This window comes from Fulmarus glacialis, unplaced genomic scaffold (genome assembly GCF_000690835.1).
Source record: "Fulmarus glacialis isolate BGI_N327 unplaced genomic scaffold, ASM69083v1 scaffold28168, whole genome shotgun sequence".
NCBI lineage: Eukaryota > Metazoa > Chordata > Aves > Procellariiformes > Procellariidae > Fulmarus > Fulmarus glacialis.
The window spans coordinates 77-24,167 of NW_009228062.1; the positions used below are offsets into that span (position 1 = coordinate 77).

The window sequence follows — 24,091 nt, forward strand, 5'->3', positions numbered from 1 at the left end:
ATGGGTTTAGGCAGCTGCTTTCTCCGCTAACAGTGGGGTGCACGTCTGGGCGTCGAAGCCCCACGCCGCCCTTATCTCTGCTCTCCGCCACAAAGGACCTCCTCAGGCTGGCCTTCCTCGTGGCACTTGTTTCACGGCAGCGCCGAAACCCCTCTGCCAGTCCCCTTCTCCTTCCCGAGGCCCGGCCTGGGAGAATCGCCCCCGTTATTGTGGCAGAAATCCCAGCTTTGCAGGGCGCCGGCTGTGCCCCTGCCTTCACGGGTCACTGCGTGCATTGTGCCTCGGCGCTCCCATTTCCCCGAGGGGAACCCGGCTGGATTTCTTTGCTGCTAAAGGGAATATTCTCTACTAAAGGAAGAGGGTTTTGGGTTGTGTTTCCCACCCCCAACACCCTAGACTCCGTGGCTGGCATGAAGCCATCTCACATGAGCTGTCTTAAATACGGAGAAGACCAAACACCGCAGCTTTACTGCAGATAACCCAGGTTTGAAGAGCAGCAGTGTCTCCTGTTCTGGGGTTGTCTTAATTTTAAAGCTCAAGCATCTCATTTCCACTTTGTTTTTACCTTCACACACATCTGCTGCCTGTTCTGTTTACCCTTTACCTGTAGGCTAAGTCAGAGAGAAGCTTCAGGCACAGCAAGCCGGGTCAAGCTAAACAGATGTGAAGTCCTTCATTTAGGACTGACCCGGACGGACTCCTCCGTCAACATGTGTACACAAGCCTTGGCTGCTCGTGGTTCTCCCTGCCCCCGGCAGCTGTGTTTGTACAGCAGCTAAGACGAGGGCATCTGGGGCTGGGAGGAGGGCTGCTCAGTCCTCCCCAGGACAAACGCATACCAGTACTGTTGCCAGATCTGCCCCGAGGACTCCTTTACTCCAGGAGATCCCCGCAGAGATAAAGGATTGCGTGGTGCGAGTTGGCCTGGCAGACACGGTCGCTAGTATTGATTGGTATCTCCGCCGCAAGACAGCGCACAAAATGGTCATTAGGGGATTAACCTGCCATTCCTCTTACTGTCCCATTTTCTATATACAACATGATTACACAAACCATAGATAGGGTAAGCAGATTCCTTCCTATGTGGGGCTAACTGCATTCAATGCCTCTGAAAAACCTGACAATAGAGATGCCTCTCATGCACACTGGCTGTTACTCCCTTCTTCCCCTTCACAGATTTCCATCCTTTCTACCATCTTGCCCCAAAATAAATGCGTTATCCCACTTGAAGGGAATGACCTAATTGGATCAAGTATTTTGTAATGACATACAGCATTTCCCTGTGAACTTTCTGTCACGACAGGATTATGAACAGTACTTGATAGTTCTCCACTGGCTTCTGTTCACCGGTTTTCTAATTTGCTTCTCATCTGCGCCTCATTATATGTCCAGATTTCTGTTACTTATCTGCTGCAATATCACGTCTTTAGCAAGCTACCGTTTTCCCCCAGATTAGTGTTCTTCCTGATCCCGTAAAAATTATTCTGCATTGCTCATTTTACCTCAGGATACCTTCCCCTCATGGAAAAGTCCTTCTCAAATACCTTGTTTCAACTTTTCTAAGGAAAATTTAGTTTTGTGTCTGCTTCCAACATTGAATCTCTCATACAAACTATCTTGTTTACCCAAATAGGATAAAACAATGACAGGATGAGAAATAGCTTTACACAAATGCCAATTCTTTTGTAAAACATCAAAGCATAATTGCAAATGCTATTGTTCTTTTTCCAGGGCTGTGGTAGTCTATCACCACAGCTTTAGTCAGAGAATAACACGGGGAACCCGAACCAGGGGAGTTGAACATGGTCATTCATTTCCAGATAATAATCTGACGTCCATTCCAGGCACTAAGACGTCTGAAGCTACTTAGTATTTCAGTAAGTAGTGTGGTTTGCTGTAGAGAGAAGCCCTTAAGTAAAGGGATCATGGAAATTTTTTGGTAGAGGACATGCAGTTAATGGCCTCAGAAAAGGTCTGTGAAGAATTTATTTCATTTTCAGCTGCTGTTTCTAGTAGTCTTATAAGCTCAGACACAGTTGAGCAGAACAGTTTACGACAGCTACTGTGCCCTTCAGTGGTGGGCCAGCCCTTAAGGCATGCCAGGCTGCAATGGAGAGCCTTCCCCCCCAAGTTCCTCTATTAAGGGAACTAGACAAGCATGTTTGTGGTCTCTCTTCCCAGACGGCTTTTTTACAGCACCCAGGCTCTAATGAATCTTCAAATTAGGCACAACAATAAGCAACACAGGAGACTGGGACACTGACACAGTAATTGCAGTTATTCCCAGGTTTCTGGGAAACCCAGCATAGCTCAGAGCTGATCCAGAGCATGACAGAGAGTCAGTGGAGAATTTATTTTAGCCCTTTCAGCTCTTCAGAAAGACCGCCTGGAAATCCGATAGGATGTCAGTCCAGGCCCACCCTTCTGTGCAGGGCTGAAGCATTTTGTTTGTGGCAGCCTTTGCTTGGCAGGGGGGAGAGGGGAAGCAGCTGCTGGATCTTCTTTTAGACAGAAAAAGCTTTCAGTCGTGCTGTCTTAGAGACTGATGTTTCTGTCATTGATATTGGCAAATCTGGAGACAGGTATTTTATCCTGGAAAAGTTCCCTGCAGGTTGGAGTTCAAAACTCTGGTCCCCCCAGCAAGGGGACAGGAGGGCAACCCTCACCTACTCGGTTGCATGGCCTCCAGCGTAGGTGCAGAGGCACAGAAATAACTTGGTTAGCCTCAGAAAGGAAGAACTGCAGCTGTATAATCACCGCGTGCCAAGCCACAAACGCCTCAGGGGAAATTCTTGCAGAGAGCACCTGGCTGAACTGGAACATGGTCTATCTTTTCTACAGATGTAAATTGTAGGCCTTATATTCCTCATCACCTAAGGAATCGTACCTGACCCTCTTACCTCCTTTAGGCAGAGCCCTCACCCAAGCCCAGGCAGAGCCCTCACCCAAGCCCAGGCAGAGCCAGCCTTATAAAGACTAGACCTATGCGCATCTCCCACTCCGGTGTTTCTAACCTGCTCTGTTTCTGTGATTCTGCAGCAGAGTAGAAGTTAGAGGAGCTCCAGCATCTCCCATAACCAGGAGAGTGCAAAGGAGTTGTTGTAAAGCCCCTTTGATTTCTCCTTCTGCAAGGAGGAGGCGGGGGGGGAGATTCTCTCAGCCAGAAGGTAACTGTTGGGATTTGCTGAGGGGTTTGGGAGACTAAAGCTAGGAGCTAATCTAATCTGGAGCCTGACCCACAGGCCTTAATTTATTATCTGGAAATTTGGAAAATGCAAGTATCTCTAATTAAAAACAAGAACCATTTGTGTGTCATGGTTAATGCAGATTTATTTCTGACAATATAATAAATTCAGCGCAGATTGGAACCAGCTGCCCCAGCTCTAAAAGTACCTGAAGTTCCCCCCTCCACATCACCAGGCTTAGGACTGGGATGCAGTCATGCCGTAAGTCTCACTGGCCAAGGGGACAGCTCAGCATTGTCCTTGCTTACGCAAGAAAATAAATGCTCCTAGGCAAGGACTGGCAAGGGAGCTTGGTCATGGAAAACCTGAGAGCCAAATCAATCTACTTAAAAAGTGATTGATTCCTCCAGTGCAGAGAGGAAGCAGGAACAAGGCTTATGGATATAGGGGAACACATTTTATTAAAAAATAGTCTCTTTGACTAGCATCCTTCAATACATCTTCATTTGGGCTCCTGCCATTCCTGAAAGTCGTAGCGCAGAGAGGAATATATCCTATTCTAACTGGAAGAAAGAGGCACACAAAGGTAGAGACGCTGATCTTCCCCAAACCTCAGCTCTGCCACCGCATGCCAAGTCTCCTTACATCCAGGTAAAACACCCAAAAGCAGTAACCCTGAAGAGGAGCCTGCGGTTTTCCACCACTCCAAATGCACAAAGTCTTTTTCATATCCAGGGGTAGGTCAGTAGAACAGGCTATTTCACTTCCCTTCGCCCGTTTCCCTTCTGCCCCGTCTCACCTGTTTGGATTGTAAGATCTCTGGAGCAGGACTATCGTGCAGGTTACAGCTACACAGATTTTTATTGCTGCCTGGGGAAAAGCTATGTAAATATTGCAGCTTTTGGTCCACATGCCTTCCCTCCAGGCAGTCCATGCGCCTCATGGAACTACTCAGTGAAGTGGTAAGACACCAGCTTTGATTATTACCCCAGCTATGGGAGAATCTGTATTGCGCTGAGCTCTCAGCACAGACACCAAATAAATCATTGGCGTTCTCCTTCCCGACAGTTGTGAAGAGCTCTTCCTCCACAGGCCTTGAGATGCTCATCACAGAGGAGCACAGAAGGGGTCAGGGAAACATTTTAGCTGAAAATACCTTACAATAAGAGACCTTTGGTTTCTTTCCTTTGTAAATGTGGAAGCTACATAGTCAGCATTTCCATTTACAGTCTGATAATATAGAGTCAGACAAAAATTCTCATAGGAAATAGGTTGAGATGATGATTTGGAAGAAGAGAAAAAGGTATTTTTGAAAACTTGTCTGTTTCTTTTAAATCTCGTTTTTCTCTTGAGCAACTCAGCTGCTGGCCACAGCATTTGGTCCCTGTCAGGCAAGTCAACTCCAGCCAGAACATCTAAGTACAGCAAAGAGTTTTGTGGTATTGTTTTCGAAATCAACTATTGTAATCACTAGAGAGTAAAGCGTCAGGTAACATGGTGCTGTTTTGCAGCAGAGTAGGTTACTTTCAACACGCTCTGGCTATCACCAAGAAGAGGCACTATGTACATTTCAACCACGCTAAGTTACAACTTAAAAACGTTTGCATGAAACCAGCTGCATCTCCTCTGCCCAGAGGATGTTCTGTTGGCAGATGCTATAAAAATGACAAGTTCTCAGGCAGGAATTACGCTACAAAATAAAGAACGCTTTGGCTTTATTACACCATGAAAGAGCATAAAGCCGAGAGACAGTCAACCAAAATAGTGAACAGAGCACATTTAGTGATGAGCAAACCCTGCTGAGTTTTCTTTCTCATCCATCAATTATGCTTTGCAGACCGGTTCTTTGCAGCAGGACTATCAGCCACTGCCACAAACCAGCATGTTTTGCTAATAGTAGCACTGATACCACTTCCCTGAACCCCTACTTTGACATAGGAGACTTCACACACACACAAATTATTCATTTTCTTCTACTAATGCTGAAACACTGTCAGCATTTTCAGCTGGATAAATCCCTTCCAGTCACTGTCCTGTGTTAAACTCATTGCTGCATTTAACACTGCTCACAACTGTATTTCAGTAAACAGCAAATCAGTTCCTGCACAGGCTAGTTTGCCAAAGTTCCTGGGAGCTTTTAGGCCATCAGACATTAAAGAGGAAAATATTGCAAGTTAAAAAAACAGCTAAAACACAGAATCCCTTACCTGATGGGGATTGTAGAGGCACAGTCAGCAGCAGCCTGTTGGAATGACCACACTGGGACCAAAAGAGCTCAGGTTTGCCAAATTTAAAGGCTCAGCCCCAGCAAGGCATGCTGGGAGAGGGAGCAATCCTCCTCGGAGCGGAGTGGGCATGGGGAGAGGGGACAACAGCAATTGCAGGAGGCTCTGGTTCTGAAGCACTCTTGAAAATTACTTTTATGGAGGTTGGAGGGTGAGAAACTTGAATCTGAGCTCATTTAGTCACTAAGAGAAGTTTATTTGTTGAAATGCAGCTCCAGCAAGTGACATGCGGATCCCCAGCTTCCCTGCGGGCAGACCTCCGCACGGCCAAGCACCGCAGCTCTTCCTCTTCTCTCCTGACCACGCGTCAGACCCAGGCGGGCAGCGTGAGCTGTGATCTGCGGTTCTGTCTGACCCAGGCTGGGAGCGATGCTGTGGGGTCAGGCTGCAGCTGGCATTACTGTCACACATGTCCAGCCTGACAGCCCTTCTTTACATCACGTCATGAGATCTTGGAGGCATCCTCTTTCCCATGCGTAACTTGGTCTTGGAGGGAAATTTGAATTTTGAGATGTCTTGAGCCTGGTGTGACCCCCCAAGGGCCTGATGCTGCCACAGTTGTCCCAGTGCTGCCCATTTAGTGACGTGCTCCCTGGGGCAGCTGCCTTCAGAAGGTCCTTCTCTGCCTGGGGTGGTGAGGAGCCAGGTTCTCCAGCTAACCATGCTCTGTTTCTGTCAGGACAGTAGTGAGGCAGCAGATGGAGCTGGCCCCTGGGATGAAGAAGTCACCAAGTGGTGGGGAGAGTGGAGCTCCTGGTCCACCTGCTCCCGGTCCTGCGGAGGAGGCGTGATGTCCCGGGAGAGGCACTGCTTGCGACAGAGGTGAGTCGTGTCCCAGCCTGCGCCCTTGGCCAGGCCTCAAGCACCAGAGGGGAAACGGGGTGTTCCCGACCTGCATTTTTGGGCCAAACCTCCTGAGTTTGCATGGTCGTCCCTTCTCTCTTCTGCAGCCTCTCGGAAGGGAAGGCGGCTGTTGCCTGTGGGGTAGGTGGTGAGCAGGCAGTGGTGGGGAGGGCAGACGAGGGAGAAGCACGCTGCAGTGGGGCAGGTGACAGGCCCCCTAAACAGGTTACTTACTCAGCCTGGCTCATCCGATGGGGAGCAAGGGGTTGGTCCGCTCTTGGGGTCTGCGAGAGACTTGAAGATGGCGGGGTTGTGGGCTGGAGAAGACTAGCTCTATTCCTCTTCCCTTTTCTTTCACAAACCCTCGCTTACCGTGGCTGCTCTGACCAACCTAACCCTGATTTGTAGCCAGTTCCTGTGCTAAGGGTGTGGGTACATATCCCCAGACACCTTCTGGGGACTTGATTTACTCCTGGCAGCAGCCAGCTCAGCCATGTCTCAGCAATTTCCCCTCTTTATTCCCTGCAGAGCTTGCCAGTCTTTTTCCCTCTGTCATTTATCTGGCTGTCACCTGACAGCATCTCCATTTGTCCCCTACAGCCACATTTGTCCCCTGCAGCTGTTACAGTCCTGGTATTGGTTGGACAGGGTTTGTGGGAGTGGGGAGAGCTGGGGAACTTCAGCTGCCTGAACTCCCGCTGTCTGCTCCGGGTCACCTTGCCACCAAGCCCTCCTCCTCGGGCACCTCACTAACCTGCTGCTCCAGGCTCCTGAGATGTTAATAAGAGCCGGCATCCTGCAGCACAGCAAGCCCATGGGACTGCCCGTTCCACGCTCGGCCCCTTTCCCTTCTGCATGAATGCACTCCTGAGTGGAGGAAGCTCAGACTATGGCCCCCAACTGCTCTCCTTCCTGCAGCAGAAAACTTCTTTTATGTGGGCTGGTTGGCAGCACAGCGAGGATCCAGATGTGCTGCAGTACCTTCCATCTGAACATGGCCTCCCTGCTTAACTGGGCTGCCAATGTTTCTGCCGCTGCTCCTCCTCCCCAGCACACCATGGCCATCATGGGAGAGCAGTGGGAAACAGAGGGCGGGAGGGAGCCTGGGGCTGTCCTACACCCTCGCACAGCCTGAGCAGCCCTTCTGCCCTTTGCCTGCTGCCAGAAGAGGGATTTTTCTCTCCATTTGGCATCTGTTCTACCCTTGACTCCACAGCTGGGGAGGGGAGGGCTTTGCTGTGGCGGTTTACTCCAGGGTTCAAGTCTGAATTTAAAAAAAAAAAAAAGCCCAACGTAAAGCCCAGCCAAAAGGTTACTGCAGCTTTAAGGAGAATGGCTTAAGTGTGAGCCAAGTATGCCCACGAAACAATTTCTGCCTGAGTCTGCCAGCAGCCTCTGTTTCAACTGAAAGGAATGGCAGTTTTCAAGCCTTTTGGTGCAAATTTAGGCTTTGCCTACATGGTGTCAAACATTGCTCTGCAGTACCTCTAGCCAGTCCAGCTTGAATATGCCTACGGGGTTCTTCATTACACAGTGCATCCTAGGTTCCCAACACTGTTAACACATTGTCTGCTGCTGTTCTTTAAACAGACCACATTGCCTTAATCAGTGGTCTCAGCCATTCTCCCTACATCTTCCCAGCTTTCAAGAATTTTTTTGCCTTTGCATCAGTCAAGGACTCCAGTATCCCCTGGATAACTCCTGCTGGCCAGAGCTGAAGCATCGTGTTGGGAAATTGCTGTGGTTTTGGTCCATCATCTGCACCAAGCCTTTCCTGCTAATCTTTTAAGGTGGCCAGTCCCCATGAGAGGTGCCATCTCCCTGCCTACTGCACAGTGAATCCTGAAATCGACTCCCCTGGTCACTGCAAATCCTGGGCACTTCCATGGGAGCGATGGATCATCAAGGTCTATTGTCCTTTTGTCACATTAACCCTTTTGGAGTTCAGAGGTGAAGGGACACAGTGGTGGTGATACTGCGGTTGCTTGCTGTCTGCTCAACCTGCCCCAAAACAGGAGTAGTCTAAAATCACAGTCCACCTAAAAGCACTGAAAATGTGTTTCAGAGGAGATTTGGCTAGTCTAGATCCAGAAAGCTTTGCTCGGATAAAACGCCTGCCTTGCTTCTCCCCATTAAGTCAGGCCTGACTTCTCTGTCATCCTTAATACCTTAGTACTTCACAGACCTCCAGCTCATTTTCTTTCTGCTTTGCAGGCTCCAGATGCCCCAGGGAACAAACAGCACCATGTGTGTTGGTCAAGCCAAGCACTACCAACTGTGCCAGCAGCAGGTGAGAACCACTTCCAGTATTCACTGATCCTTACTGGGGGATGCGGGGCCTCAGGGGGTCACATTTGGAGCTGCAAGTGCACCAGCACTCAGGGTGTGACTGGTCCGTCATAGGAGTGCAGACAAGGGGTACGATCCACTCCTGGAGTGGTTGACGGTGTGCCTTTGAAGACGTGGGAGATGGGCTCTACTCTCTGGGACTGAGAGGTGGGGGAAAAGGATATAAAACCATATTTGTTGTGGGGTGGGGGGAGGGACGACGTTTTTCCAATATGCTTTTCCCTTCGCTGTAAGTAATTTTTGCAGGACTGTTAAATACAGCTGTCTGAGGGGCCCTTGGCGATGGAGGCCTGGCCTTTCTGCCTGTGTTACGGCACCTCAGAGTCCATCACTGGTTCCTTCCAGGGTGGACAGAGCATTTTCATCCTCCAAGGATGCAGCAGGGACAAGCAGCTGTCACAACCATGGCTGTGACATAGGGAGCTTTTGATGACATTTATTCCCTCCATAGCTCTGCCCAGCCAACACAGCAAGCTTCAAACAGCAGCAGTGCTCCAGTTTCAATGCCAAAGCCTTTGGGAAGCGCTACTACCACTGGATGCCTCTCTATCCAGGTGGGTTTTCATAGCTTCACGCAAAAGATCAGGGTGAGAAAACACCCACAGGACCTTCTCAGACACAGGAGAAGGGGAAGGTCCCAGGGGACAAGGGATGGATGTTCCTGGCTGGTCTGGAAGTGCTTCCCTGTGCTCCCTGCTTTGGAGAAATCGTTCCCTGTCTCTTCACAGAACCACTCTCCCCAGCCAGGCCTCCTCTCTCACCACATTGCTCCCGTTTTGGATCCTACATCAGCAAGCACTGGTGGGCAGACAGGACACAGGCTTCTCTGAGTTGTCTTGGCTAACCAGCAGTCATCTTGGCAGAGTGGGTGTTCACGCTCTTTGTGCCTTCTACCATTTTGGCTGCCTCTGTCACCCAGCATGCTTCCCACTGGGTTGGTGGTGGGTTGTTCTGAGCAGGATGCCCATCAGTTTCCTGTACAGGCGAGACAAATTGCTTCACATGGGTTTCCAGGTGGCCCTTGAGGCCCAGCTTTAGCTCACCTGAGATATTACCCTCTTTCTGGACCCACTTGTTTTTCTCTTTCCATTAGCTGCCAGGGGGACATAGAACATCTGCATCTGCTGGCCACAGCTCCGCACAGTCGGTGCCTCTCTTACAGGTCTTGCCTGCTCTTGTGTATTTATGTGTGGGCTGGGATCTGCTGATACAGATTCCCATGTCTGGCACAGGGGATGGCACTGCAAAGGGGAGAGGGTATGGCAAGGAAGAGGGTTTGCCAGCAAGAAGCATTTCTGCTAGGCATGGTCCCCAGCTGCAGCCTCATACCATGACCCCTTTACTATTACAAAATCTGTAGCCTTGAGGTCTCATCTCAAGCAGCAAGAACAGCCAAGGTGTCATCAAGCCATCAGTATGGATAAGAGGAAAGTCCCCTTCTTCGCTGCCCGTCTCTGAGCACCTTGATCTGCCTGGTGACTTTCTGCCTCTGTCCCTTCAGATGACTACACCAGTATCTCCAACAAGCCATGCGACCTCCAATGCACCACCCAGAGTGGAGAGAGGCAGCTGATGGCCCGGGCACAGGATGGTACCTCCTGCAAGGACAGGACCTATCAAGGGGTCTGCATCAATGGGAAGTGTGAGGTGAGGCTCTGGGAGGAAGTAGTACAGAAATTGGGAGTAAGTGCATGGCTGGACCTCCTGGTCATCGTAAGGCCAGGGGTCCCAGCAGGGAATTGCAACTGAGGCCTGGCGTGGAGTAATTACATTCACTCTTGAACGCCTATGGGCTAGAGGAGAGCAGAGAGGTTCACACAAAAGGAATTATATACATCCACATGTTCCCACTGAGTGACAGCACTTTCTTCCCAGCACAGAGAAGACTACAGTTGCAGGTTTGTTTACACAGTCATCCAATTAAAAAAAAAAAAAAAAATCTTCCATTTGATTTTTCACCTCATAGGGCAAGGATGAAGGGTGGTTGTATATAGTGTTACAGAGAGGTGCCTTACAGCCTCAGAAAGGTCTGCAGTTGATGCAGCATCCCCTGGAGGGTGATCATGTATATCATTATTTCAGTGAGAAGGATTGGCCTAAATACAGAGGCAGAAGGAACCAAAACAGCTTAGCCAAGTCTTACTCCATTCACCTACACGCACAAGCCCTTGCCCCAGGTTCAGGGGCACAACGTAGATGGTCACAGGTTACACACATGAATTTCTGCTGCTGTTGGATTCATTCATTACTCCACTCCAAACTAACCTACACTCCCCCCCAGAACCTCACCAAAAGAGCATGGTAGCATTTCCTTGAAAAGACCCTGACCTGTGGAGGTAAGCTGACCCTCTCTTGTTTTATTCTTTGCAGCCAGTTGGGTGCGATGGGAGCCTGTACTCACCCCGGACGATGGACAGATGCAGGGTGTGTGGAGGGGACGGCAGCACTTGCCACCGTGTCTCGGGCAGCTTCCGAAAGGCAATCTCACAGATAGGTACTCCCTGCTACCACAGTCCGGAGACTTCACCTGCTACTTCTTACCACCAGCTGGCATGAAGGGTGACTGGCTTGAATGCGAGTAGGAGTTTCCTAGCTGCTTGGTGGAAAGAGCTGAAGAGTGCCACCCCTGCTTAAATGCCTGTCTTTTGTCCTTTTCACTTAATCATCAGAGGAAATTGGTTTGATGTGCTGTATATTAGGCTGGTAAGGTTTCCCTTCACCTCTTTACAATAGAAGCAGCTGGGGATCTATTTGTTTCTATTGATTTTGGCATCTTGCCCACCTCAGATAATGTGAAGAGATCAATGAATCTTCTTTTATTTCTGCTATGTGTTCATTTGAAACTTAAGCTCCTATGATGAGGGTCACAGCGTTTGTTTCAGCCTGCATTTATTCTCCTGCTTTCCCCAATCCTATGGCTGGCACAACTGAGGGACAGTCCCTCTGAAACTGGGCTGAGATTCATCCCTTGCAACCTCATGGCCCATTCCTCCACCCACAGAAGGAATCGACTGTGGTATGCTCATTAGTAATTAATTAACGGTGGTTTGAGGATGCTTTGGAACATCACATTGTTGTTGTTTCACTAGTCTGCCTCGCTCTCTACAGACTAGAAAAGCACTCAGGCCACTTTCCAGAGCAGGGGTAGTGGTGCTAACCCCTTTAGCAGTACAGATACAGTTTTGGCCTCCCATTCCAGTCCTTATAAAATCTTACAGAATGGAGAAGACCTGCATTTCTAGCAGGAAAGACAAGCTGCCAAACCGCATAATTTAAGAGCCTTCTTATTTCCTCTCCCTTTAAAGGTCAATTTTTGTGATACTCCTGAGACAAATTCTATTGAGTCAGGAGCTGAGGGCACCTGTGGTCTTTTCCATCCTCTGTTCAGCGTCAGCCCTGATCACTAGTAAGCTTTTTCTGTGCTCTTGCCAGAAAGAGGGTGAGAGCACATTCATTCACACACCTAAAGCCAGACTGTTATGCTTGTGCAGTTCCTTCCTGACTCCAAACCCAGCAGTGCTCAGACTGAGCCTTAGAGACCTGTAATGGTGACCTGTAATGGGACTTCAGAGGGGACCTGGGATTAGAGCTCACAGACTGGCGCAACGTGCATTTATGTCCTTAGCGTCCTGCCCCTGAAGGGCAGTGCTGCCCTCCTACATACACACTTACCCCATGAGCTACTTTTCCTACCTAGACCTTTTTATTCTGTCCTTGGGCTTTCCTCACGCTCTGTTCTGTTCCTCAGGTTACGTGTTCATCACCAACATCCCTGCCGGTGCCACGGACATCCTCATCATTGAGCGTAGGAAAACGGAAAACATCCTAGGTAAGCAGAGGAGCCGGATGGACATGGAGGTCCCAGTTCAGCTGCCTCTGAGGTGGGAGGAGGGCTCTGTGCACTCCCATCTCTGCTGTGAGAGAGCTATCTGTGAGCATTTCCTCCTCTGAAGAGCACAGGGGCACTTCATCTCTCCATAAACCAAGGCTACCACATCTCCAGCAGCAGGAGGGACATTTGGAAACCAAGCTTGCTATGGGCAGACCCTGTTGTGAAGACATTTGTGCTCTTGTTGGAGCGGGAAATGAAAGCAGCAGGCATTGAACACCGCTGATCTGACCTGATGCGGAAGATGAATGCTGGAGGGCCTGCGGTTCTTTTTCTATGGGGCTTTTCTCGGTCATGAGCTGTTTGCTCTCCTCAGTGCCAGTGCAGCCCCGGTGTTCTGCACAGAGTATCACATTTGTCCCTTTTCTCTCTCTTTGAAGCACTTGCAGATGAATCCGGGCATTTCTTCTTCAACGGCAACTCCGCCATTGACAACCCCCAGAACTTCAGGGTAGCTGGCACGATCTTCAAGTACCGGCGGCCCTCGAGCCTGAACTCAGATGGGCTGGAGTATATTATAGCTCACGGGCCCACTAACCAGTCTCTTAACGCCATGGTATGTGAGGAGCTAGTTTTAGGCTTTCCTGTCTTGCCGGTCCCAAAATTGTGAGCCTCCCTCAGACAAAGGGAATATTAACCTGGTTCCCAAGCCAAACCTGAGTGTGTAGGTGGCTGAGGAAGCCAGATACTGTCTGGGGGTGGGGCGGAGGTTCCTCTTGCATTTATGAGGATACTATCTTCTCTTAACATCCATCACAAAATGGATGTGGCTAGAAGAGGTCTCTGGGAAATACATGTCCTTAAAATACAAGCGGTTTTGTTTTCTTTCCCTGTTTCCTCCAGTACTATAACTTTAATGGGAAAATGCCACACATAACTTATGACTACACTGTACCACGGACACCACCTCTCCGAACTGCAAGCCCTGCTGTAGACAGACCTCTCTATCGTCACCGACCAGAGACCAGCCAGAACCATCCCATTCCAGCCAACTCCAGAGCTGCCCAGGACTTCAATGCCACATGGCTCTCCCTGTCACCAGATGACACCAGTGAACAGCTTCCTCTAAGAGAAGGGCATGAAGATTTAGGCTTTGGTCACCCGCACTTCATCCAGACCAACTCCACCAGTCAGACTCGGGACTGGGGCTGGGAACAAGGTGAAGAGAAGGAGAAATATGACTTCCAGATAAGACAGGTCTACCATGCAAACACGGCAGGAGAGGAAGAGGAGGAGGAAGCAGCAGCAATTGGTGGAGAAACAGAGTTGGGTTGGTTGCTTTGTTTTTCCTTCTTTCCCATTTTATTCATTGAAAGCGGACATCCCATATTGGTCTTGAAATCTAAGGTGGCTTTACCATCAGGGCAGACAGGAGGGAAAGATGATTAATAGCAGGGTAGAGACTGTCAGGGAAGAGCAAGGGCCAGAAGGTCCATAAGGGAAGGGGAGCTGGGAGAGGGTGGCCACAATACAGATCAAGCAGTGCCCTGTCAGGCAGGGCAGTCCCATGGCATCTGAGATGGCAAGCAGGACAGTGATAGCAAGAGGTCCTAGCAACTGCCCAGTGATCAGGTGAAAACAAGGTGACAAGTCAAATCTGAGGTCAATCTGGGAAAGCCAAACAACAATTCACGGACAAAGTACGCCTGCAGCATTGCTCAGGCCAGGTCTGAAGGCTCAGGCCAGGTCTGAAGGCCCAGGCATGAGCTTAAATGGAGCTCCTGAGCAATGGGCAGAGTGTGTGTGAGGTTGGTCAGGGCAATTAAGGCCTATTGGTGCACCCTGGTGGCAATTTATGATTTTGAAGCCAAACTCAATGGTTTTTGCCTTGTTAGGTACCACATGCTTAAGTATAAGCCATCCAAGATAATTAAAGCATCCCTGTATTTTTCCTCCAGCTCTCAGGTTCAATCAGAGAAGTATAAGCTATCCAAGATAATTAAAGCATCCCTGTGTTTTTCCTCCAGCTCTCAGGTTCAATCAGATTTCCATCAGCACAGCTGTACCCTACAGCATGAGGAGATCCGAGCTCTCGGAGAACAGCCAGATAGCATCCTCCAGGCTTCGTCTCTTCAGGCGGCTGTGTCACCGAGACCCGCACAACACTGCCTTCTGTAGGGAGCTGCAGCACCTGGCAGCCAGGCTGGCCCCGAGGAACTCCACAGCAGGACTATGGACCGAGACGGCTGCCCGGTGGCCACAGGGCCTCCACAAAGCGCCGGCCCGTAAGAACTCACTGGAGGACTTGAAGGTGGAGGCATTTGCTGGGAGTCAGGGGGAAGCAGCCAACTACAGCATGATGGCATCTCTGGAGAGCCCTCTGCTAGGTGCCACCCCAACCGTGGACATCAGCCAGGCAGAGCCTCTGCAAGCCCCTGGCACTGAAAGGTGGCACTTGATTTCCTGGGCAAAACAGGAGCATGGTTAGCTGGGGAGGGAGGGTCAAGTCAATCCTCTGGTAGGCTCACTGCTGTCTTTGATGTCCCCATTCTCCAATGTCTATCCATGCAGCTGCTGTAGATGCTTGACCAATGGTGTGTCCTCCAGAGACTGATTGGCACAACTAGCCTGACACAGGCTTCCCAGAATGTATTTCGCTCCCGCCCCTGCCTCTAAGGGATCCATTTAAATGGGTTCTGAAGAACCTGGGGGACCAACACTAAAGTGATTGTAAAGAAGGCCGGGGGTCTATAGCACATCACATACACACATTTACCAGCACATCACACCCCTTCTGTCCCATTCTTCTGGGCACACATGCCTCTGTAACTTCAATAAACATTTGGCAGGAAAACGAGGGCCAACTTTTAAACATTTCTGACAAGCCGTGTGTGAACTCTCCCACCACATTATATAACAAGAGGGACCTTGCCTGAGCTCCCCTTTCCAACCTAGCGTCATACCTCTCGAGGTGATAGCGTGAACGGAAGCTTAGGGCACCCGCATGTTCGAAAAACCATTACAGACAAATCTCACTATGAATGGTGCCTCCTCTCAGAGGATGTTGATCCATGGCTTTTCACAGCCTTGCTACTTGAATTCAGGAGGTGGATCAAGGCTTTACGCATCAGTGGTCCATCTTGCCCAAGGTGGGGGAGATGGAGAGCGGGAACACTGGCTTTCTTCCCATCTTCAAAGACAGTGAGGAGGAAATTCACAATATTTTATGTTTGCAGCAATTTTTCATCTTTAGCTCATGCCACCTCCTTTTTCCACAGCAATGAGTTTGATGTGAGCTCTGTGGGCCATGACGACATTAGCTTGGCTGACATGTATCGGTGGAAAGTCTCAGCTTATGCTCCCTGCAGCTCCACGTGCACTTCAGGTAGGTTTGGCTTCAGGTGACTGATCATGTGAGGTCCTGTTTGGCTGTTGATAGAGAGAGTACTGGTATTTTTTAAAATGGCAGGTAGAGTTTGAGATGCAGTGAGCACTCCAGTAATTTAATCATGGTGGGAGGAGGCTTTTGGATCTGATGGAGCCTGACCAAGAGAGGGTCTTGATTGCCCAGCAGGTATCAGCACCTCCTATGCGATGTGTGTCCGGTACGACGGAGTGGAAGTGGATGAAACTTACTGTGATGCCCTAACCCGACCAGAACCTACTCATGAATTTTGCACAGGGAGAGATTGCCAGCCTAGGTGAGTGGAAGTGACAGCTGTCCATGGGGACAACATATCTTTGTAAGGATCATTTTCTGCTCAAAGTATACAGCCATTTCTGGGCTGGAAGATACGCTTCAACAGCTAAGCCCTCGTATCGCCTTGTAAGCAAAAAGAGTGAAAGATTTTGCTGCCTAAATTGCCTGCTAAGGACAAAGTTGGCTTTCAAGACCAACACAGACATCTATGTGATGAGCAGATTCATAGCAGCAGCTACTGGGTGAGGGAGTCCCAGGCACGCGGGTACTCCCCTGCCACCCCGTGTCCCTTGTCCCCCTTACCTGGGTTTTCCTTTGTGCTTTCTCTCCTGGGGACTGCTCGTGGAGGTGGGAGATCAGCCGGTGGAGCGAATGCTCCAGAACCTGTGGTGAGGGCTATCAGTACCGCACTGTGCGCTGCTGGAAGATGCTGGCTCCAGGCTTTGACAGCTCCGTTTATGATGACCTCTGTGAGTCAGCTGGGCTGGCCAGACCCATGGAGAGGAAAGCCTGCAAGAACAAGGCCTGTGGGCCCCAGTGGGAGCTCTCTGAGTGGTCCGAGGTAGGGAGCAGGGGAGCTTTGCTCCCAGAGGTAAGCAGCCGGGGCTGGGCTGGGGCCTGGAAGAAGGTGGCTGGCATGTGTTGGGTGCTGAGGAAGCCCCTGGCCAACTGCATCCTGGGGAAACAAGGACTGCCTTTACCCACCGCTCCCCTGTTCTGGCACTGCCCAGCGAACAAAGGCCATTCCAAAACATTTTTTCTACCGTCACTTCTTAAGCAGGATGTTGACCAAGTGAAAGCTCTGTCAGCAAGAGGCTTTGCCTCCCTCTTTCCAAGGATTTAAATAAGGGCAGATGGGGAAACAGTATGGAGACATAGAGGAGCTAAAACCCAGTCAAAATCCCTTTGATTGGTTGACTTCCCACAGTCTGCTTGGGACTGGGACAGTGGAGCTGCCACTCCACAGAATAGCAGTCCAGGCCTCAGCATCTTGGAGTGTTGGAGCTCTAGGACCCAAAGTAATTAAGTAGCAGAGATAGAGATGGACTCACCTTTTTGTGTCCCTGCTGGGCCCCTTGCCCTCTCCCCTAGTGCAGCAGGAGGAAAACGGGAGAAGGCATAGCTGTCTCCCTTGCCTTTGCTCATCCCCCTTGTTCTCTGCTTCTGAGCCGCGGGGCTGACTCTGTATGGCCATTGCAGTGCTCGGCCCGGTGTGGCACGCAGGGCACGATGAAGCGGGAGGTGCGCTGCTCGGTGGAAACACCCCTCTGCGACGAGTCCCGGAAACCCAGCAGCGAGAAGGCGTGCACAGGCCCACCCTGCGACCGCCGCTGGACTGCTTCGGATTGGGGCCCGGTGAGTCCGGAGGGTCTGCTTCTCCTTGAACCCGATGCCAGGGGTGCAGGGCTGATGGGAGGGAGCAGGTGGGCAGTCATACTGCTGCTCTCTTTTGGCTTTCTTCTGGCAGAGGCTAAGCTAAAGAAACTAGAATAATCTGTATTTTTGCCTCTCCGCGCTGTAAATTTTCATCAGCTGTGAGGTGAGCTCCATTCAATAATCTGGGGAGCTCACGGCACCTGGAGAATGGAAGCCCCTGACTAGATGTACCTCTAAAGACCCTTGGGATCCAGTGCCACAGTCCCAGTGGCAGGGCTAGGCTCTGGACTCAGGTCTCCTGGCACCACTGACCCTAACTCCTCCACCTTCCTGCTTTCTGATGTGTCTAAATGCCCTTTATTCCTCCAAGTGCTCAGGTTCATGTGGTGAGGGACGCATGAGTCGCTTCATCGCATGTCGCAACCTGGAGGGCAAAGTGATCTCCGACTCGCAGTGTGACCCAGACACCAAGCCCCTGGCTGTCCATCCGTGTGGAGACAAAAACTGCCCTGCACACTGGGTGGAGCAGGAGTGGGACCAGGTAAAGCCGAGCCCACCACCGTGTCCTCAGCCCTCCTTTCCCACCCCATATCGCACAGGAGATGGTGGGAGCCTGGCTCCCTTGGCAGAGCAAGGTTGTATGGTGCAACCTCCAACCGAGGAGCTGTACCCTCATCCTAGCTTCTTCCAGAGAGAGGGAAGGAGCAATAAATACCCCAGCTTGTCCCCCACCATACCCTAAACGCCACCCCACAGTTTGTGGCATTTGCTGCCTTCCCAGGGACCTCCATTGGAGGGCAGCAGTGTTCTAAGGAAACCATCCTCTCCCACCTCTGGCTCCCAGCTGGCAGTTGCAGACACCTCAGCAGAGCTCTTTGTCCAGAACCTGCACTCAGCCCCCCAAGATTTTGGTCCCACCACTAAAGAGAAAGCCCCAACAAAACCAGCTTCATCTCTGATAAATAATAGCCAGAGGTAAACCTGAACCACAGCCCAGATCCCTGCCCTGGAAGTCACATCCAGGCCATGACTCTGTACTTGCCTCAGGACTTGTAGTCCAGTGAATGTGGTCCAGGCGCCCCGTTCTACCAAGCAATCGGTCTCTGCCAGTCTACTTACTCCCCCTCTGTTGCTCAAGGCCTAGGGGCTCTGGGCTTCCTGTTACAAGCTGGTCCGAGGCCCAGAGCACCCAGAAGGAACACATTGAGTCAGTTGTGGGGTTTGCGCTTTGTCTTTAAAGTCTTGAGCAAAATAGGGATTCACAAAGCACTAAGGAAGAATATTTCTAGGAAACCAAGCGGCCAAGCCCTCTCCCTCCAACCATAGCTAAACCTCTGTTCTCATTTTGCTACCCTTTGTAGCTGTTGACTACATTCAGCTGGTCTCCCTCCAGCACTGGTAACGAGCACAAACTGGTTAAACCTAGGGAGCTATGGCAGTCCCGTAACCCTGTCCTGCTCTGGCCTACGGTGTGGGTCACACACAATGCTACAGCGCAATTTTTCAGCTGTGTCCAGGCTATTAAACTCACCTAAACTCTGAAGGACCAGCTGAGCTCCCCACCTTTGCGTGTGCCAGCTTCTTTGCCTTTTCTGTGTTCTCTCGGCTGATCAGTTCTGAGTTTGCAGGATGACTAAGGGCGGATGCAAGCCAGCTGTGCTGGCCCTGCGGTGGTGAAGAGGAGCATAAAGCAGTAAAACCTCAAACTGGCAACTGCCTCCATGGGCATCAGGGAGCAGAACTAAGCTAGAATCAGATCTTGCCTCCTGCTGCTTCTCTTGGTGGTGTCCTGAGAGACTGAGAGCTCCCAGCTAAGCCTGCATAGCTTTGGGCTCAGCAGTACTCGTCCATGCAAAGCACCTGCAGTGCACCAGTTTGGGCCCCTTGGGCCCATGCAAAGCTTGTCAGTACTCCAAGATGTAGGTTGCTACACGAATAGGCTACACGGTTTTTGAAAACATAGATAGACATAAAATAAGACAGAAACAGCCTCTTGCAGTCTTACCTTGGCTGCTCCAGGTCCCTTGTGGTAGCTGCTCTCAAGGCCAGCCAAGGTGAATTCAGCATCCCCAGTGCTGGCTAAACGCTAGTTACCAGCTCCTGTCCTCGCTCCCTAAGAAATTCAGCTCCTTTGCAGACACTCATTGCTCCTGTGACCTGGGCAGCAGTACCTCTGTTCGACTGGTGTTAGCACACGCATTAAGCACCTTGCTTCTGAGCAGGGTACCATCTTACTTGAAGCTCTACAGCTGATGAGCATCATTTGTTACCTGGCTGTTGTGTTCTCTTTCCCAGTGTGATGCCAGCTGTGGGCGAGGGATGAAGACCCGGGTTGTCTTGTGTGCGGGCCTGGAGAACGGTGTGTACAGGGAATACCCCGAGAAGCGCTGTGAGACCTCTCAGAAACCTGAGGAGCAAGCTGCCTGTTTCAAGAGGCCATGTTCAACGTGGTTCACTACCTCCTGGTCTCAGGTAGGGCTCGGGGTGGTGGGGAAGAGGGAGAGGAGACCTCATAACCCTGGTTGGTGGAGCATGACCTGCACGGAGGATTTCTAGCAGTCTGTTCTGCCGAGGGTTCTGTTAGGTCTGGATGGGACCGTGAGCTCTGCTCTTCTGCAGACCAGGCAGCAGGTGGAGGGACTGGCACATGGGAGCTGGGGAAAACCTTAGAACATGTGGATTATTGCCTCAAGCAAGAGCATGTACTGCACTGCAGGCAATACAGCCATGTCTCCTCCTCTGCCAGGAGACAATGTTCTGTCTTTCCTTTCTTTCCCTTGATTTTAACTGGTGAGCGTTTAGGGAATGGGAGGACGGGGAAAGCTGCGCCTGGCTTGCAGCAGCCATTTTCTCCATCTTCTACCGCAGCATCAACACTCAAAACAAAAACAATTATGCATTGCATTAAGGAGATGAAAACACACTCCCTTGCTCTGCCTCAACCCTGGCTCAGGGAGGCTCTCCTCCAGCAACGAAAGGGGAGCATAACTTTGAGATCAGTGTGGGATTTCACCCAAACCTCCTCAAGAACAGTCTCCAAAGCAGGGACCGGGAGGCCTCACTGGACGAAAGAACTTGGGAACTATAGAAAAATAAAAAAATGCCTCTCACGATCCCTTTCCTCTCTCTCGATCCCGACAGTGCAGCAAGACGTGTGGTGCTGGTGTGCGACTGCGTGAGGTGAAGTGTTACCAGGGGGAAGCGCTGGCTCAGGGCTGTGACCCCACTTCCAAACCAGAAGCCAGGCAGACCTGCCAACTCCAGCTGTGCCCCACAGAGGCACCAGGTAAGTCCGGCAGGGCAGGGAGGGAGAGGAGCCTTCGGGAGCCCTTTCTTCTGTCCAGCTCTGTGCTGAGGAAGCACATCTAGCTCCTTTTTAACCCCTTCTGTGGATGCTTCTGCTCCCCAGAAGAAGACTGTGAAGACAAAGCGACAGCCAACTGCGTGCTGGTGCTGAAGGTGAAGCTGTGCTCTCACTGGTACTACAGGAAGGCTTGCTGCCGGTCGTGTCGGCTCAAGTCACCCTGACTGCTGCCAGGCCGTACTTCCCTTCCAAGTTCAGGGGCAAGATCCCCCTTGAGCCAGACTTTACCACTTGAAGCCACCCCACTTGGTTTGGCTGTGGACCCAGTCCCTGTAGACCAGCCTGCTCAGTGAGGAAGGATTCCTAGGACTTAGTCATCACCGTTCCCTCTCCACCAAGAGGACCTTACACAAGATAAACCATCAGTTCCTAGAAAGCTACTGAGAAGTGAGTTGGGAAAGCCTGTCCCTGCTGTCATCATCTCTGAAGAGCTCTAGTTGGAGGCGGTGGGGCGCGGAGGCCAGCCCGCAGCAGGGCACAGACAACAGCAGCCATCTCTCTGGTCTGCCCTGCAGATTCTTCTAACTACAAGGGCAATTTCCAAAACACACTGAAAAATTCTGTGTCACAATAAAGAGCTAAACTGTAACACTGTGGTTTTGGGATGCATGTACCTAGGAAGAGGGACACAAGAGGAAGGAAAGCAGGAGCAGGAAGGGTGGGGAGGAAAAATCCTTGCGCCAGTACAGCTTCCAAGCAGCACCAGGTAAACCCCATTTTGTGTTGCCTGCCGAAGGACAGAAACCACTCCTGTTTTGTATTTCAAAGTCCTCATTTATTTCTGACATTGTATTTGGACCCATAGCTGAGCAACAAAGACAGAATAATAACAGGAGGAACCTAAAGTGGAAAAAATCTGGAATTCCTGCCCCTACCCCGTCCTGTTCCTCCACTATCTCCAAAACCTTAAAACCCCCAGTTGCATCTCCCACGTTTCCAGCCCTTTCAGACTCACCCGTTTCTCTGTAGCTGTGCCAGGCCCAGGGTGTTGCGTTGGCCGTGAGGATAACCCTCATCTTGGCCATCCAGCTACTCTGGAACTGCCTTGCCAGCCTTGGCACCTCGTTAGCAGGCGACAGGTCACGCTTAATTTGCATGTGATGAAGATGACAAGGCGGTTGCCTTCCTTTCACCACAGAAGCAAAAGCCCCCTGTGTTATTCCCACCCTCCGGAGGTCATGGCCCGGCACCGTTGCGGTGGGAAGCCTTGCTGTGTGCCAAGAGGTAGAATTGGATGCCAGGAGCTGCTGTGCCCACGCGCCGGCCCTGCGCCCTTCGAGGGGACGGCATCACAGGGCCATCGGGCAGCAGCCCACAGGTCACGCCGGGATATAATAACTTCTCGTAGCTCCCAGCAGGATGGAGTCCTAGCTGAGCAGATGCTCTAGTGGGAAAGGATGGGATTTACTGAGTTAGCCAAGATTTTTTTCCCGGTACAGACTATATTTTCAGGGAGGAGCACTGGCTGGATGGGAAGCAGTAGGAGCTATGGACTATTGGCTAGTGGGATCCAGAGCGCTTTGCTGCTGCTAACTTTCATCTGCCTGCCCTTAACGTGCGAGGACATTCAAAGACCTGCTACCACTATTTGGAGAATGGAAGGAGACTCTCTAAAAGAGATGCAGCTAGACAGAGTCTCAGGATAATGGAAACGCAATGTCTTTCTGGGCCAGAGATGGGGAAATGGTGCACAATGTGTGCTCAAAAGACTGTAAAACATGGGCTGGGGCAAGGTGTTTGGTTACAAGGACCGTCGCCACACTTGGTGTTCATCTGGCGCCTTTTCTTTGGGTAGTTTGAGCAGAGGTGCCAAGGCATGAGCAGGTCCAAAGTGTAAATTAGCCTTTTGACTGATAACGTAGACATCCGCGGCTCACGTAGAGTGCACCTCCACGCTGAGACCTACTTTTTCTGTGCATGAACGGGGAGGTTAAGTCCAAATCCTGTGAGGAGCAGGATGATTTCTAAATTACGGTGGTGAAAAAAACCAAAAAACCACTCACATTGCTGAGCAGTTGTAGCCTATATTGCAAAGGCATGGCGAGTGTTTCCTGCCATTGCCTCCAACAGCATCCGCATGGCTGCGGGGATCGTTGCTGTCCGGGTCCCTCCTCCCTGCCATGAATGGGAAGCGCTCAGCCGAGCGGTCCTGCACCGGTTGCTATGGAAGTGCCCGTGAATGATGGAGATGTCCTTTTAGTAATTTTTCACCTAATTTGATTTATGGAGGAAGAATGAACTTTCCCACATTCATTTTTGCAGAAAGGCAGAGTCACTGGCTGTCATTACCAGCCTCAGGGCTGGTGAACCCAGGTTCAGGTCTTGCACCCTCTTCTTCCAAAAGTAGAAGGGGGGGGACCCCAATCACCTGAACATCGCTCTCCCATGGGAGGTTGTGGGCCCCGCAAAGGAGAAGGTGTGACCCGGTGGTCTCTGCTGTTGCTGTCGAAAGCAAAGGCCATCCTAAAGCCAACAGTCCGGAGCTGTCGGGGTGGGCTGGGTAAGGCTTTGAAAGCTCAAGGTGACCAAAACTGCAGTTTTTTAGGGATGCAATTCTTCCCATAAGTAAAATCTCGCCATTTTTATGGGTCCAAGTTAAAATCTCTCCTAAGAAAGCTTGTGAAGAGTAGAAGAGGTGGGGGCTTCGGCCGCAGAAGAATCAGCCTGTGCCCGTTTGTGTGGGCGAGTGGTTTTGCGAGCAACTTTGCCTCCCCCGGCGGTGATCTAAATTCATGTCTTGAACTTCTTCAGCATGTGCAAAGATGGAAGTGGGTGGGGGACGGTGTCCTATCTTACACTCAAACACAAAAGCTATCTGCTAGCGGCAACTAACGCAGTACAAGGGGAACAGGACGATCCGGATCTTCCTTTCTTTGCCTTCCCGTCGCCGAGGAGCGCTGCCATTCCCAGCTCAGCGGTGGGATTTGCCAGAGGCAGCAGCTCGCAGGTGGTCGCGCATCGCTCCGTGTGCCGGAGGCCGTGGGCATCGCCTCGGGTGGCTGCGTGGGGACACTGGAGGCCTCGCTTGGGGAGCCGGGGGAGCCTGGGGTAATTAAATTAGGTTGTACTGTACATAGCCCTCGTTAGACAAGTCCCTTCAGGAGATAGAATAGAATAATAATGACACTTATGATGGGTTCGGAGGTGGCCGGTTTAACG

General features: G+C 50.9%; 1 protein-coding gene across 1 annotated transcript; it reads left to right on the forward strand.

The window, feature by feature from the left end:
- Positions 1-6,149: 6,149 nt before the first annotated feature.
- On the forward strand, positions 6,150-21,476 carry LOC104080848 (ADAMTS-like protein 2; the record flags this gene model as incomplete). The annotated part of the gene is made up of 17 exons (XM_009583375.1): positions 6,150-6,292; positions 8,528-8,603; positions 9,114-9,216; positions 10,164-10,309; positions 11,033-11,156; positions 12,411-12,491; positions 12,932-13,107; positions 13,395-13,821; positions 14,519-14,939; positions 15,770-15,876; positions 16,066-16,192; positions 16,540-16,753; positions 17,392-17,547; positions 17,939-18,109; positions 19,864-20,040; positions 20,710-20,854; positions 20,978-21,476. Coding segments are annotated over 17 exons (2,913 nt in total), but the record flags the coding sequence as incomplete, so codon positions are not given.
- Positions 21,477-24,091: the final 2,615 nt, after the last annotated feature.